Source organism: Quercus robur, chromosome 8 (assembly GCF_932294415.1).
Source record: "Quercus robur chromosome 8, dhQueRobu3.1, whole genome shotgun sequence".
In the NCBI taxonomy this organism is placed as follows: Eukaryota; Viridiplantae; Streptophyta; class Magnoliopsida; order Fagales; family Fagaceae; genus Quercus; species Quercus robur.
This window is the reverse complement of record NC_065541.1, coordinates 51971936-51988905: the sequence shown is the minus strand read 5'-3', so window position 1 is coordinate 51988905 and position 16970 is coordinate 51971936. Positions and strand designations below refer to the sequence as shown.

The 16970-nt window shown below is 30.2% G+C and overlaps 1 protein-coding gene across 1 annotated transcript; it reads left to right on the top strand.

Annotated features, from left to right (window-relative positions):
* The first annotated feature begins 8226 nt into the window (after positions 1 to 8226).
* On the top strand, positions 8227 to 15660 carry LOC126696946 (uncharacterized). Its single transcript, XM_050393713.1, has 6 exons — positions 8227 to 8433; positions 9868 to 10418; positions 10774 to 10966; positions 12874 to 12938; positions 13080 to 13293; positions 15247 to 15660. The coding sequence occupies exons 1-6, from the start codon at positions 8353 to 8355 to the stop codon at positions 15514 to 15516; spliced, it is 1374 nt and encodes a 457-aa protein (XP_050249670.1). The 5' UTR covers positions 8227 to 8352; the 3' UTR covers positions 15517 to 15660.
* The last annotated feature ends 1310 nt before the right edge of the window (positions 15661 to 16970 follow it).

Here is a 16970-nt window from a genome sequence, read left to right as displayed (position 1 = left end):
TGGTGTGGCACAGGACATTTGGGCTGGTTGCTCAGCTAGATTGCAGAAGTGCCATGTGGGTCCGGAGGATATGCTACAACTATGGGAGGAACTGATGGTTAAGCTCACCTTTGATGAGCTCGAACTCTTTCTTGTGCAAACTTGGTTAATATGGAATCAAAGGAATGCATTGATCCATGGGAAACAGTTGCTGGAACCTGGTATTCTGAATAGAAGAGCTGAAGATTATTTGGCAGAATTTCGACATGCTCATTCCTGCTTAGTCACAACGCCCCCAAGCTCGAACCCGATTAGCCAGAGACCACCACCTCTGAACCGGTTCAAACTAAACTTTGATGCGGCGATATTCAAGGAGGAAGACGCTTCATGTGTTGGAGCCATTATTTGGAATGAACGAGGTGAAGTTATGGCTGCATTTTCAGGTAAGGGACCACTGGCGGCTTGCAACGAGGAAGCTGAAATCCTTGCTTGTAGACGTGCAGTGGAGTTTGCGTTCGAGTGTGGCTTTAGGGAGATGGTGGTTGAAGGAGACAACCAATCGGTCATGTCTGCGTTGGAGAGGAAGAGGGGTCTATCTTCACGGGTTGGCCATATTCTGCAGGATGTGCTTTGTCTGCTTAATGATTTTCATTGGTCACAAGTTCAATTTGCTAAAAGGAGTGCTAACACAATTGCCCACTTATTAGCTAGGCATGCAAAAGGTGGGTCACATGATGTAATCTGGTTGGAGGAATCCCCTCCACCTATAGTGCAAGCCTTGTACCTGGACTCTATTTCTATTTAATGAATTATAAGGATGGTTTCCTCTTCAAAAAAAAAAAAAAAAAAAAAATCTATATATATCATAATTGGTGAAGCTGAGAGAAACTCAAATTAGAATTACAAATTAGAGTTCTAATTTTGCGCCATGTGTCCTAAATTATTTATTCTTAAAGAGTTTTATTTCTTAATTTTAGAATCAAATGTGGGACCGCATCATAAATATTCATCAAAGTGAGTTATTAAGTACAAAAACCAAAAAATCTAGAATAAATGATTCGTAAAAAAAAAAAAAAGTGCTTCACAATATTTTTTTTTTTTTTAAATGGACAATTTATATTTTATACCTAATAATATCCTTACAAATTTTTTTAAAGAGTTAACAAAATATAAAAATGACTATCAATAGAATTTAAAAAAAAATATATATATATAAATTATATTATGCATCTTATTGTATATCTTTAAGTGTATTCATGCATTTGCATGAAATTAAAAGCTAGTTAAGGTAACTTTTAAAACCTATGATTTATAATTGAATAATAAAATTATTGGCCACTAACATTCTTAAAGTACTTTTGCCAACTCATAAGGGAAAGTCCTTTATTGGTTGTAGCTATAGTTATCAAAATCCCAATCTAGATCCTACGATCCTACGATTTTACGATCTCACTTGCCCAAAACGATCTAGATCTTTCAAAGATCATAGCAATTGTTCAGGATAATATGATTCTAATGATTCCAAACGATCTTGGTTTCTTGTGATCTTCTTTAACTTGACAAAAGGCTTAGTTGGACTCAAATGAAAAACAATATCCCAATATTCTAATGTAGAGAGATAGAGTGTTAGTTGAACCCAAATGAAAAATAACATCCCAATTGAGTGTCACATTTTGAGGATTTTAGCCTCTTTAAATAATGCTTACAAATAGATGTGATGATGTATGGTAATTACATCAAATGGATGCAAAGTTTTGGTTTTTTATGAATGTATAATTTATGTGATTATTTAACATACCAATTTTTTTTTTCTCAAATAATGTAGGATCTTACAATTCACGATCTGATCTTATAATTCACAATCCCACCTACCTCCTACGGTCTTACATAGGATCCCGATTTCGACAATCATGGTTGTAGTTAATAGCTCAAGTCAATATTTTGTTATTTGATGTGAATTTTGACAAATTCATTATTGGATTATATTTTTTTTCTTAGACAAAGGCTGGTGTCAAATTTAGTTGTAGTCTAAGGCTACAAATCCCACTAAAAAATTAACATGGTTACATATTTTAAAAATCTAACCATTTGATTGCATGTTCTTTATGTTGTTAAAACACATATAAAATTTTGTGTTAATCGGATGTTATTCAATATTTATTATTCAATTTATAAACTTATATTTTATGTATAATTTTAGACTACAAAAAATTAAAATCTAAACATTTGACTGATGTCATAGCTATTAACCTTTGATGTTTTAGAAATTTTGCAAACATGAAATATATAAGAAGAAATGAAATAATTTGGCTAAAAAATTAGTTGTAACCTAAAGCAACAACTCCACCCATTATCTTTTTATTGGACATGAATTTTAACGAATTCACTATTGGATTAATCACATTTTCTTCTTATATCCTTCAGGCTTACAAAATTTCTAGAATATCAAAGATCAATAATTATATTATCAACGAAATATTTCAATTTCAATTTTTGATAGTCTAAAATTATGCATAAAATATAAGTTTATAGATTGAATAGTAAATAGCATTTAATTGACATGAAACTTGACATGCGTGTTAAGGATATAAATAACTTACAAGTCGACGATTGGATTTTCAAAATATGTAGTCATATTTGTTAGGTTCTAAGACTTTAGGAACTAATGTATTAGAACATCAATATGTATTCTGTTGGTAAACCATGATCAAAACATAGAGTCTAAGTTTAGGCTTGCTCAAAGTATTTATTTGTAAAATTGGAATCGAGTGATTGCAGAATTTATTGGACTAAATCTGCAAGGCTCGATTGATAAAAAATTAGAATCGATTAATCGAACCACGTGCAGATTTATTTTTCTACAGAATTCCAGTTCAGCCCAAACTCTACGTAAACTTATTAGGGTTCATGTAAAACACTCCTATATATAAAGGAAACCCTAAAACGTTTTTATAAGTTTTTTTAGATAGAAAAGAGTGTGCCTCTTTTTGTATCTAGGGTTTTGTACCCAAAAGAGCTCTCTAAGGACTTAGTTGCTCCTTATATTGTGTGTGTGAATCTTTTGTGAGATCAAGAGATGGTTGCCTTCACACATACTTAGGATTTCCAAGATTCAAGATTATGTTAAGAACTTGGTGATCATTCAGTTGCTGCATTTAAGAAGCTTAAAGATATACAAGCTGATGTGCTTGTACTTGCTGGGAATCCAAGAAAGAAGTAGTCTGTGGACTTGGAGCTATCACGTGGTCGTGGTAGTAAGTTTCTTACTCGAGGTAGCAATAGGATGTTAGTGGTCTAAATCGCTATTGTGTAAACTTCAATTCTTTCATAGTGGATTCAGGTTTACCTTGAGGATAGTCAGGTTAAATCTTCCTCAGGTTTTTACCGGTTTGATTTCCTGGGTTATCATATCGTTGTGTTCTTTATTTTCCGCACTTTCCAATGATATGATATATTTGTATTAACCTAGATCTAATTAATTTGACTAAGTAATCACTTGGCTAATTAACTAGGTTAATCTGATTGTGTTTTAAGAGGTCTAAAAACGTACAATATTAATTTTTTAGTTGAAGTTAAAGCCAATGCCAAAACCAAATTTATAGCCAAATTTTTAACAAATGTGGGTTACATGAGAAAAATGGAGCAAATCCTTAGATAAGTGAAGTATCAACTTTCAAATCACATGTATGCAACATGAATTCAATTAAACTACAAGTAGGTTTATTGTAATCACCCTTTTATCAAATACCCAATGCACCAGCCCTATTGGAATTGACCTTTTTACATATGACTGCTACTTCAGTCGTAGTCTGTGGTGTTGGGGAGAGCAATTGGCTTGTTAGTAGAAAAGTAATAAAAACTCTAACAGAGCTTACTCTCCCCTCATAAATGATTGCAAGTTCCTCCTCAATTAGTTCTAGCACTTCAAGGTTAACCACGTGTGCCGAGAAGCCAATAGAGTCGCGGACAAGCTTGCCAAGGAAGGCTGTTCCCACCCTTTTGATTTTGTTATTCTAGACTTTCCCAATTCTGAAGAACTATGTAATGTTTGGAGCTCAAATGCTTCGGGGTTGTACACCTTAAGGCGTTCCCCCCGCCCCCCACCCTGCACCCCCCCCCCCCCCCCCCCCAAAAAAAAAAAAAAGTAATATAACATTGATATGGACCCTTCAATTAGGGGCAACTTAACACCGAAAAAGACTAAACTGCACTAAGAATAGTCAACTACTTAATGAGCAGTGAGGGATAATTTTGGACTAGCAAGCGATATGAACACATTCAATGGAGTGTACTAGACTTGTCAATCTTGTCCTCACTTAGGCTGAGGCTCAAAAAGAGTTATTATATTGATGGAAACTATATGACTTAGCTAGAGAGGAGTTTCGCTTTCATACACAAATTCCACATAACAAGTGGGTATAAGAAAGAGACTAACAATTGAAGGTTAGTTCTGTGGACATGCTTTTTTGGATGAAAATTCTCTGGATGCTTCAATAATTTTCATCCTCTGTTTTGTCAACAATAATTTTGGATTAGATTAGCTTAGATTAGATTAGATTAGACTCTATATGGTGAGGGTCATGATTTGATTTCTATTACTATTTGATAATTTGATAGTTTAAAGGAGAAAGGGATTGAATGCTGGACATGTCCATTAAAAACACCAAAAGATACTAATTATTCAAGTTACAAGGCTTATTTTAATGCTAGTATTTCACATTACACCTGCCTAAAAAAAGAGTTTAGATCAGGAATAATAGCACAACTAATAGTAATCATAACTCATTTTTATATTTTTGATCTCGTACTAATCATATTCATTGTTACCGCAATTTATAAGATTTTAATAATAAAATTATCATCATATTTATATGCGCTTTGCAATCTATATTTTCAGGTACTACTTACAGTGACAAACCACTTTTAGTGCCAAACTTTGTCCATTATTATATGTAGTGACAAATGGACACTTGTCCATTAGTTTTGAGATCCAACTTTTATAATATAAACTAGTTGAAAATTAGTGCAATGCACAAATTTTTCTAATATAATATAATTTTTTATTTTTTCTAAATATTAAATTTGATAACTAGGATATTACAAATTATTATAAATGTGATTGAATATGGAATTAAATACTCTACAATTAGGAATTTATTATAACTGTATACTGAATAAAATATTTACCATCAAAATAAAATAAGATATACAAAGATTCTAATGAAAGATTTAAATATTGAATGAAATATGATGTGAAAAAATTTATGTGGAAAAATATTGTCAAATTAATCAAAAGTCAAATGTTTTTAATTTTATATATACTAGTGTGCAATCCTGTGCATATGCATGGATACAATTAAAAATAAACACAATCAAATAGTTTAAATTATACATTTTAGAAGATGTTCAAATTATGCACAGTATTAGCTTACACTTTTATAAACTATACGTTTTTAAATTATTTAATGGTTTCTCATTATATGTGTGTGTGTAATTTAAAATTTAATTGGATTTAGACTCTTCGATTTTTGCACCTAATAATTCACTTGCCACAAAAATTAAAAAATTAATTGGATTCCAATTGTAATCAAATCTAGAATCTGAAAAACTATTTCTTCACTTTTTAATTGGTGTTATTCGGCTCTTTATATATTAAGTCAACAAAGCGTGCAATGCATAAAAAAAATTTAATAATATAATTTGTTAAAAAAATGATTTTTCCTCTCTTTAATTTAGTATATAAATATAAATTTTAATAATTATGATGGAGTAATATAAATTTATTATGATTGTATTAATGTATATGAAATTTTTTGACGTGAATTCCAATTAATTCAGCTAGTGTGTAACCCCGTGTATATGCACAGATACATTTAAAAATAATTACAATTAAACAGTTTAAATTATACATTTTAGAAGATATTCAAATTATATATGGTAATAGTTTACACTTTTTTTAAACTATACAATTTTAAAATATGTAATGGTTTCTCATTATATATATATATATATATATTTTTTTTTTTTTTTTTGTGTGTGTATAATTTAAAATTTGATTGGATTTAGAATCTTAGATTTTTGCACCCAATAATTCACTTGACACAAAAATTAAATAAAAAAAACGTGGCACAAAATTGGATTCCAATTGAAATCAAATTTAGAATCTGGAAAACAATTTCTTCAATTTTTAACTGGTGTTATTCGATTTATTATATATTAAGTCAACAAAGTGTGCAATGCATAAAAGAAATTTAATAATATAATTTGTTTTAAAAAAATGATTTTTCCTCTCTTTAATTTAGTATATAAATATAAAATTTAACAATTATGATGGAGTAATAGACAATTATTATAATTGTATTAATGTATATGAAATTTTTTGACGTGGATTTCAATTAATTCAAGTATTATGTAACCTCGTGCATATGCACAGATAGAATTTTTAAAAAAATCAAAATTAAATGGTTTAAATTATAAATTTTAGAAAATATTCAAATTATACACGGTATTAGCTTACATTTTTTTTTTAAATATACATTTCTAAAATATGTAATGGTTTCTCATTATATATACTAGCACGTAATCCATGCAAATGTATACATACATATATATATATATATATATATATGCATTTAAAATTAAATACAATTTTTATCATAAAAATATAAATAATTAGTCAAATTATTTTTAAAAAAAGTAAACATAATTAGTCACATATTAAATTCTTACCTAAATTTAATACTACTTATAATTTTTTTTTTTCTAATTTTTAATATGATAAAACGTGTGGTGATTTTTATTAAGTATATGTGATTTTTTTTAAAAAAAAATTTATAGTTCATTAATATTAGATTCTTAGTGTTTTGCACTCATTAACACACTCGACACAAAGATTAAATAACTTAAGTGGATAATTATGATGTGGTCCTTACATAGATTTAGACACATGGTGTAAAATTGGATTCCAATTTCAAATTATAATTAAACTTGCTCTAAATTTTACCTATTAATATATATATATATATATATATATATATATGTGTGTGTGTGTGTGTGTGTGTGTGTGTGTGCGCACGCGCGCGCGCGTGCGTGCATATGTGTTATTTAAAATTTAATTGAATTTAGACCTTTTCGATTTTTGCATCTAATCATTTACTTGCCACAAAAATTAAAAAATTAGATGAATATGTAACGTAAAATTGAATTCCAATTAAAATCAAATTTAGAATTTAATTGAATTTGAATTCTTCAATTTCTATACTCAACTTAGGTAAATAACACAAAATTAGACTCTAATTTAAAATTCTAATTAAACTTTTTCTGGGTTTTTTCTATTAATATATATAAATTAAACTCTTAATATTAATTTATATTAAAAAAAAAAACATAAGTAATTCCCAAACCCCATTTCAAAAAATCACAAAACAAAACACAACAATCCCACAGTGAGAGAAGGAGACCCCATCAACAAGAACATCATAGAAGCGAACATCGTCTTCACGGAAAGCAAAGGAGGCGCAAACGATGTCGCCTACGGAGACTTTAGAGCAATCAGAGTCTTGGACCTGTACAGAAATGGGTCTGAAGCGCTCCCTCAAGTTGTCAATGTCTCTCTTGCTCTTCTACTCGCTTCCTCTCAGAATCTTGTCGTACTTATCCGAGAACCCGCAGAACTTCACCCTCAATACGTCGCCGTTTTCCTCCGCCACCACTCTCACGCTGTACCACGCGTCGTCCACGTCCGCTCTGTGCTCCATCCACGACGACATGTCGTTTTTCGACTCTTTCCTGTCGTTTTTTTTTCTCGCTTTCCTGAGCGCCTCTTCCCCCTTTTTTAGAAGATGCCTCCTCCTCTTCTTCTTCTTCTTTCTTTTTTTTTTTTTTTTTTTTCTCTAGCGGTGGGCGTGATAGTTTTATTTTTTATTTTTAACTAGACATGATTTTTTTTTAATAAATTAGGTTATTGATTTTTTTGGTCGTTTATTTGTTTTTTTTAATTAGACACAATTTTTTTAATAAGAATATATAATTAATTTATACAATCTTTTCTTTTTTACTCTCAATTTTTTTCACTTACAACCAAATCAAAAAAATTAAAAATTAAAATATTTTTTATCGTCCACCATTTTTTATCTTTTTACTTTTTCACTTTTTTAACTAAACAGTCACTCATGATTGAATAAGAGATTTAAAGTTCAATTTTTACCTACACAGAAAATCGATTGGTACCTTAATCTGATAATACAAAAATATCATTATAAAAACGGTTGGTATAAATTGTGTGTATATATATACACACAACTTATGGGAACTTGTTTTCATTCGGTTTTCTGGTTTTGGTCAAAAGGAGCTCCATTGTGAGGTCATTTTTCGATGTCTCTTGGGAAGAGATGGGCCGCCATAACTATTTTCATCCTCTTCTTTGTTATCAGCTTCGTCTATTGGATTGACAACGTAAGTCCCTCATCCTCTTCTTTGTTATCTGCTTCGTCTATTGGATTGACAAGGTAAGCCCCTCCCAGGCTATCTATTATCCTCCCAAGTTTGTTTGTTTTTCTTTGCTTATTAACATAGTTAAAAACAATCTCTTTTTCTTTTAAAAAGTTATAGAGGTGTTTAACGTGGTTGTTGAGCATAGTTTTTTCATTTTCTGAACTCATAAACCAAAGGCTTGTATGATTATTGTGGTCTATATTGATCAAGCCCACTTTTGATAGTCATGTCCTAAATCACTCACATCTCATCTTTATATTTAAACCAAACATCTACTTTTTTTTCTATCTTACCCTGCCCTTGGCAAGTTTGGGCCGAAGTCAACCATTGCTTTGGGAAGAGAAGAGAGAAAGAGAAAGGGACCTTGGGTTTAGGAATAGAACTAGAGGGAGAAAATTAAAAGTATTATATAAAAAATGGATAAAAGGTACTAGAGTAATGAGTCATGCATAATGACTCAAGAGTAATGATCATTTTAATCTATCTTTTAGGTTCCATTATTGCCAAGACTAACTATTGAGAACAGCTGTAGCATTTTTATCAATTTGCTGAGTGGTAGTTATCCAAAAAAAAAAAAACTTGCTGAGTGGAAAATAGAGGGATGCAATATGGTTTTTATGAGTGACTTGCAGTGATTTGACTAGAAAAATAAAGGAAAATTACACTAACTTCCGCTGATTTTTTTAATTATCATACTTTACTCTTATCTAGTTTAAAATAAGAAACTCTCTTTTTGTATTACTATAAATTATATTCTAAACAACCTTTGTGCTCTAAACTTTTAGAATACACAGTTAGCATCTTAAACTATAACATGTGTTACATTTTATATTTTACTGTTAATTCTGTTGATATTAGAAAAGGTAATTGTCTTATTTTAAACTAGGGGAAGTCAGTATAATTTTCTCAAAAATAATATGGCTAGTCGGGAGTGAATGTTCTTTTGGTTAATATTGGTTAGCCCTGTTCTTAATTTCTTTTTTTTAGAAGACTGTTCTTAATTTCTTGAGTGTAAAGAAACAATTGAAAGTCATTATATATTTTCTTTATTATGTATTGCTTTTAGAATCCAATTCCCATCATCTATTACATAATATTTTATTTTAATGGCTTCGTAATCGAGTGGCATCTTGGATTAAACATATGACTGGAGAAATTAGTGCTATTTTTTTAGACTAGTACAAGCCATTGCACATAAAGAGAAAAGTTTTTTTTATTCCTTTTTAATTCCTAGATTAGTCAATGGCGTGCAGTTTACGAGTCTTAAAAGACTCATAAACTGCACGCCATTGACTAATCTAAGAATCATTCAAGGTTTATTCCCCCATATTTTGAACACCTTGGTCCCCACTTCCTTTGGCTAATTAATTATCGTTTCTTCATTGGTTTTTTAAGTCTGCCTTAACAGGTAACTACTTCTTTAGGACATTTGTAAATACATTAAGTCCTAAAAAGTCCTCGGCCCAAGTTGAGTTCCCATTCAAATTAAATTGCTCCAATACGAACTTAACATGTCCAACCAATCACCCGGTGACAATTGAGAAAGTGGAATCATCCCCTGTGGCATGTCCAGAGTACATGCGGTGGATTCACGAAGACCTACGGCCATGGAAGAGTGCCGGAATCACGAGGGACATGGTGGAAAGGGGAAGAGATTATGCAACTTTTAGACTAGTGATTGTAAAGGGAAAGGCTTATGTTGAGCAAATTAGGGGGACATTTCAAACTAGGGATATCTTTTCAATATGGGGAATTTTGCAGCTTCTGAGGTTGTACCCTGGGAAGGTACCAGATTTGGAGTTGATGTTTGTCTGTGGGGACGAAACCGTGGTTAAAAAACGTGACCACCAAGGGCTTAAAGCCACGTCGGCGCCACCGGTGTTCAATTATTGTGAGGATGATGAAACACTAGACATTGTCTTCCCTGATTGGTCCTTCTGGGGTTGGTAAGTTCCAATTCCTTTTCAAATTTAATTACAATTTCATTCCAAAAAGTTACTTGTAAATCTCACATATTTATTAAACACACAAACACTTGTAAATTTCACATACCTAATATTGTATATCCATAAGATGAGGTACTCGTAAACACTAAATTCACCCCATAATAATTTTCTAAGATGGTCGACGTTATAATAATAGCTTTACTGATCTAATTAAGTAAACTTGTAAAAAAGGTTATACTTCTTTGATTTTTTTGGGGTTGCACTCCTTTGTTTTCTCATGTGATTCATAGTTATTCTTTTTTTTTCTTTTTTGGTTTCAAAAAAAAATCATTAACAAAAACTTTTCCTTCGTTAGGCCTGAGGTCGATATAAAGCCATGGGGGAGAACGTTGGAGGCCCTAAAAGAAGGCAATAAAAAGATCAAATGGAAAGATAGAAAACCCTATGCTTTCTGGAAAGGGAATCCATATGTGTCTCAAAAAAGAGGAGAGCTTATGAAGTGCAATCGCTCTAACAAAAATGATTGGAATGTTCGTTTATATATCCAGGTGAATTTCTTTATCAAATTCCTTGATTTTTATTTTATGGAATATTCATACAATTCTAGTATTAGTGGTCAATTGTTTAGTTATCCGGAACTTTTTGCTAACAATATTTAGTAAAAGAAAAGACATTATATACTTGTACATCAAACAGGGTTGGCTTAATACAATTTCAGGCTTAAAGAAAAAATTTTAATGGGTGTTTTCATATTTAATTATCACTTAAATAATATTTAGTTTATTAACCATCACTTTAGTAAATGTTTTATATTACAAATTTTTATTAACAACCCATTATTCTTACTTTTTTTTTTTTTTTTTTGGGGGTGGGTTCCCATTATTCTTACTTTTAGTATGATTTATTCACTTGAGCAATATTTGAGATATTATAAATTTTACTACATAAACCTTACAAAATAATGTCATGAATTAAAAAAATTAATTAATTCAAATTCATTTATTACGTTGTTTCGGAAACACCAATCACATTATTGCCACATCAATTCGTAATTTTTTTGTAATAAAATTTTTGGTAGTTGAGCATTTTTTTATTCATTTAATGGTGATTTGGTTGGATTTATATTAATCTATATTTATTTTTGGGAAAATGCTAAAAGATACCACAAATTTTATTTCAAAAATCTTACAAACTGAAATAAAAGAGAATTTGAATGGTTGCATTTCAACAAGATAATAAATGAAGGGTTAGGCTTAGGTCTAGTGTCCAGTAGTACTGGACCTGTTGAGATAATAACATGTGTTCATTTTTGAACACATGTCACCATCTGACCGGATCCAATACACTAGATACATTGGACCTAAACGAAATCTATAAATGAATATATGGATTACTTCTTGTGATGGTGACACTAAAATTTCTAAGCTCTCTGAAGTAAAATTTGTAACATATATATATATATATATATATATAATAGGTAAAGCTGAGAGAAATTCAAATTAAAGTTTCAATTTTGCGTCATGTGTCCTAAATTATTTATTCTTAAAGTGTTTTATTTCTTACTTTTAGAATCAAATGTGGGACCAAATCATAAATATTCATCAAAGTGAGTTATTAAGTAAAAAAACTAAAGAGTCTAGAATAAATAAATAAATGAATAAAGTACTTCACAATAATTTTTTTTTTAAATGACAATTTACGTTTGATACCTAACAATATTCACACAAAATTTTTTAAAGAGTTAGCAAAATATAAAAATAACTATCAATAGTATTTAAATTATATATATATAAATTATATTAAACATCTTATTATATATCTTTAAGTGTATCCATACATATGTGTGGAGTTACAAGCTAGTATTTATAACATCACTCAATTTCTCAAGCATTCTTAAAAGAAGAGGGGGAAAAAGTAACAATTCATACACACACACACACACACACATATATATATATATATATATATATATATTAAAAAAAAAAAAAAAAACTTATGCCCCCTCTTTTGGGGGGGCCTTTCTCTAGTAGGGGTCCCAGGCCTAGGGCCAGTGGGCCAACCCTAACATCATTGACATGGTTGATTGTCAAAATTGTGAAAACAAATGTAATTATCTAAATAAAAAACTTAAATTAGTTATCTTATCTTTGCTTTTCATGAAAAAAATACCCATTGAAGTGGACAGTTTCTTCAAACAATAAGTAGCTAAGAGGTTATCTGTTTAATTAAATGATATTGAGCATCTTATTGAGAAATAAGTGAGCTATTTCTTTGTGACATTGTGCTTAATTTCATATGTGGAAATTATGCAAAGATCTTGTTTGATCCTATTTTGGAAGCACAAATAGAGTTTTTTTATAGTGTGAAAGAAACATATAGGAAAAAAGAACTAGGCAGACAGGGTTTTGAGAGAAATTTGGAACATATTTATTTCAACTATTTTATCTGTATTCAGGATTGGGGAAAAGAATCTAGACATGGATTCAAGAACTCAAAACTAGAAGACCAATGCACCCATAGGTAAATATTGAACTTCTTTAATTTTCTCAACAATTTATTTTTCTTCATTTTTCTTATAATTTCCTGTGAAATATGTCATAATACATTCATAGTGTTATTAATGACATTATTTTCTGTTTTGTTTGGCTTTTTCATCTGAAGATATAAAATTTACATAGAAGGAAAGACATGGTCAGTGAGTGAAAAGTACATTCTAGCTTGCAACTCCATGACCTTGCTATTGATACCTCAGTACCATGACTTTTTCACAAGAAGCTTGGTGCCCATGCAACACTACTGGCCCATCAAAATAAGTAATAATACATGCAGAGATCTTAAGCTTGCTGTGGAATGGGGCAACAATCACACCGACAAAGTAAACCTCTCTTACTCTCTTCCCCTCTTGACACAACCAAATTTAGCCACATATGGACATGCATGTGTGGTGGCTTTGTTTTCCTAAAACAGTTCTCTTTTCTTGAATTATGAAAAACATAAACCAATGCAGAACACTTATATCGAAATGCACTGTTTAAAAGCCTTCTCAAAATGGTGTTAATTGTTTTTGTTAATTTTCTATTTTTCCTTAGAGAAATAGCACGATTTTTTCTGATTTTCTCATGGAATGCTTGTTATATACAAAGTAGACTAGTGCTATGCATTTTGGAAAGAGTAATGACAAGGATACTACAAAATTTACTACATAAACCTTACAAATTATTAACGTATCACCAATCACAAAAAAATAATCAAAAAATACTAAAACTGTTTGTTTGTTTAGACCTCTTTAAAACAAATTGTTTACACCTAGTGAATTAGCCAAGTACTTAGATTAATATGAGATCTAGATTAAACAATAGTATATCATATCATGCACACCAGAAATGTAAATGACACAAAGATATGATTACGTACCTAGGAAAACCAATAAAAGTAAATATTTCAAGGTAAAAATCTAGGGAGGATTTGACCTAACTATCCTCAAGATAAACAAATCTACTAGAAAGAATTGAAGTTTACAAAAGATTTAACTCCTAAACCTAATGCTACCTCCAGTAGAACTTACTAAAACGACCACGTGCAACTCCGACTCTACGAACTTTTCTCTCTTAGATTTGATAAACACAAGCTCCCACACTTATGACTTTGAGATCCCACTTAATGGTTTCAGATCCCCAATCATTGTTGATCTTGTATCAGCAACTTGATTCCCCTAGCACTTGATTATAGATCTCGTTCCGATAGACACTTGTAGAGTTAGAAGGTTACAGAAACCTCACAAATCTCACAAGAGTAACTCACAAGTCTTCCAAGAGTCTTCAAAACGTTGTTAGAGTTTTCCTTTTATACTTATAAGTGTTGGACTAAAACCCTAAACGTTTTCACAGGTTTGAGCCTAGTTTAAAATCTACAGAATTAACTTTTCTGCGATTTTTGATCAGTTGAGTCTAATTTTTGATCGATCGAGCTTCATAGAACTTGAGCTCTTCTTTCTGCAACTTGAATCTTCTTGAATCTTGATTTGTAAAATCTTGAGCAATGTCTAACACCTAATCTAAAATTGTTTTTATTCTCCGTTTGCCAACATACATAAAATAAGAATCTAAATATTTAATCCTAAATATTTAGAAGCTAATAAAAACTACTATCAATTTTACTAATCCTCCATCTATTATCCCTCAACTATAAATTGTGTCAATGTAATAATTCAACTTTCAAAATTAAGTCACAATCTCATCCTTATGTCTACCATTTAAATTTTAACATAATTAATAGTTGAAAGTTGATTTAGCTTTAGAATTTTCACACTTTCTATAGATACCTTTTAACTTATGCTCTATTTACTACATTAATTAATTTTGTCAATTGCATTAAGATTTAAAAGAAGAGAAGTTTCATAATGATATTTACTTGATATTGAAACTTACGGGACTATGTTGATTCAACTAACAGCTGGGGGATTAAATTGACACAACTAACACTCAAGGGACCAAATTAAACTTTATCGCATAATTTGATGACCGCATCAATCATTTGACCCAAATAAATGTCTTAATTTCTATTTTCTATGATTGATGACTCATTAATTTATAAAGCTTATAGAGTAAAATTTATAGTATCTTTTACATCACATTTAATTATTATGTTATTAAAGTTGTACATATTATATTCATTGATACGTCACCTTATAAGCAATGTAACAGTCACCAATGGGACCTAACATGCACTATGTTTCTTATTTGGTGCTGGACATGCTTGAAATTTATTTATTTTCTTTATTTAATTGTTTTTCTTCACAATTCTATCTCCTACAACACTTATATTTCAGGCACAGGAAATTGGAGAGGCAGGAAGCAAATTCATTCAAGAGAAACTTAAAATGGACTTTGTTTACGACTACATGTTTCACTTGTTAAGTGAATACTCAAAGCTCTTGAAATTTGAACCAACAATTCCTGTAGGAGCGCATGAGGTCTGTTCAGAAACAATGGCATGTCAAGAGGGTAATAAATTTTGGAGAATTAAGAATTTCATGGTGGAGTCCACGGTGAAATCCCCTAGGAATACACTTCCATGCACAATGCCTCCTCCTTTATGATCTTCCAAGTTCCAGCTATTGATGCCATTTCTCGAAGAAAATAAAATATAATGAAAGAAGTGAATATGTGGGGGAATGAATATTAGGAGAAACTAGTTAGTTGAAAATTTGAAATACAATAAAGGCCTCTGTTGTTTGTATGCATTTGTTTTGAAGCTTTAAATTTGGAGTATAATCTAGTATTTAATTTCTCGAACTTCCATTTGGACTTTGAAGGTTATTCTAAGTTTCTAACAAAAAATAGGGGCTTTGAACAGGGCCAGCCCAAGGCCTAGGCCTAAGACCCCACCAAAAAACAAAATTTTCCTTAGGAAAAAAAAGACCCCACATCCCGTAGTTAAATGTCTAAATTTTATAAAATTATATATAATTTTTAAAAGGTTATTCATTTTTTTTATTAGTGATTTTTTTTTGAAACCTTTATTAGTTATTTATTTATTATTTTTTTTACAAGATAAAATTTCTACTCTAACATAATCTAAGTGTATATGTATATAAAGCTCTCTCCTAGAGACTTGAACCTCGGCCCTTGCCCCCCACACCTCACAAGTATTAATACTTGTGAAATGACTATTGCATAAAGGGTGTGCGGTGGTATTAGTGATGTTAAGGATACTACAAATTTTATTATTAACTTACAAATTGCCATGTTATTAATTATAAAAAAGTGATAAACATTCATTAGTTAAATTGATGAAGTTCATCAATGAGATTCAATGTCACATTATATTTTGAATATTTTATAGAGCTTTTAATTAACGCATTTGTACCACCGCACACCCTTGGTGCAATGGTCACTTCACAAGTATAAGTGTTTGTGGAATGTAGGGGACAAATGCCAAGGTTTAAGTCTCCAGGAGAGATTCACACACATATACACTTAGACTAGGCTATAGTAGAATTCTATCTTATATATATATATATATATATATAAAATAAAATAAAAAAATAAAATAAAAAGCGCATTTTTCTTTTTCATTTATTAAGACTCTCAAAATACGAGACCAATAGAACCTTAACCCAATTGAAACCTTAAAATGTTTCAAAAAGATGTTGCAAATGTGTTAAATCATTAATTATAGATTAGTCTCTACTAATAGTTTGATACTTTAATTTTTGTAAATTGATTACCTACAATGTCACACACCAAATAATATCAATCTCTCTCTCTCTTAAAAACAAGATATAAAAATAAAAATTAGATTACAACTTTACTTAACTATGCATTGTCATATATCCAAAATAAACCATCTTTTTTAATTGTAATATATTTTTATTTCTTTTTATTAATATTTATAGTTCAACTATGATATTCAATTCTCAATATGAAGTTAACATGAGTTTGGTTAGTATTATTCATCAAATCATATATTTAATTTATCAAATTAACCTTGATTTTATTAGTATTAAATTTTTTTTAATTAATATTTACATTTTTTTTTAATTAGTTTTAA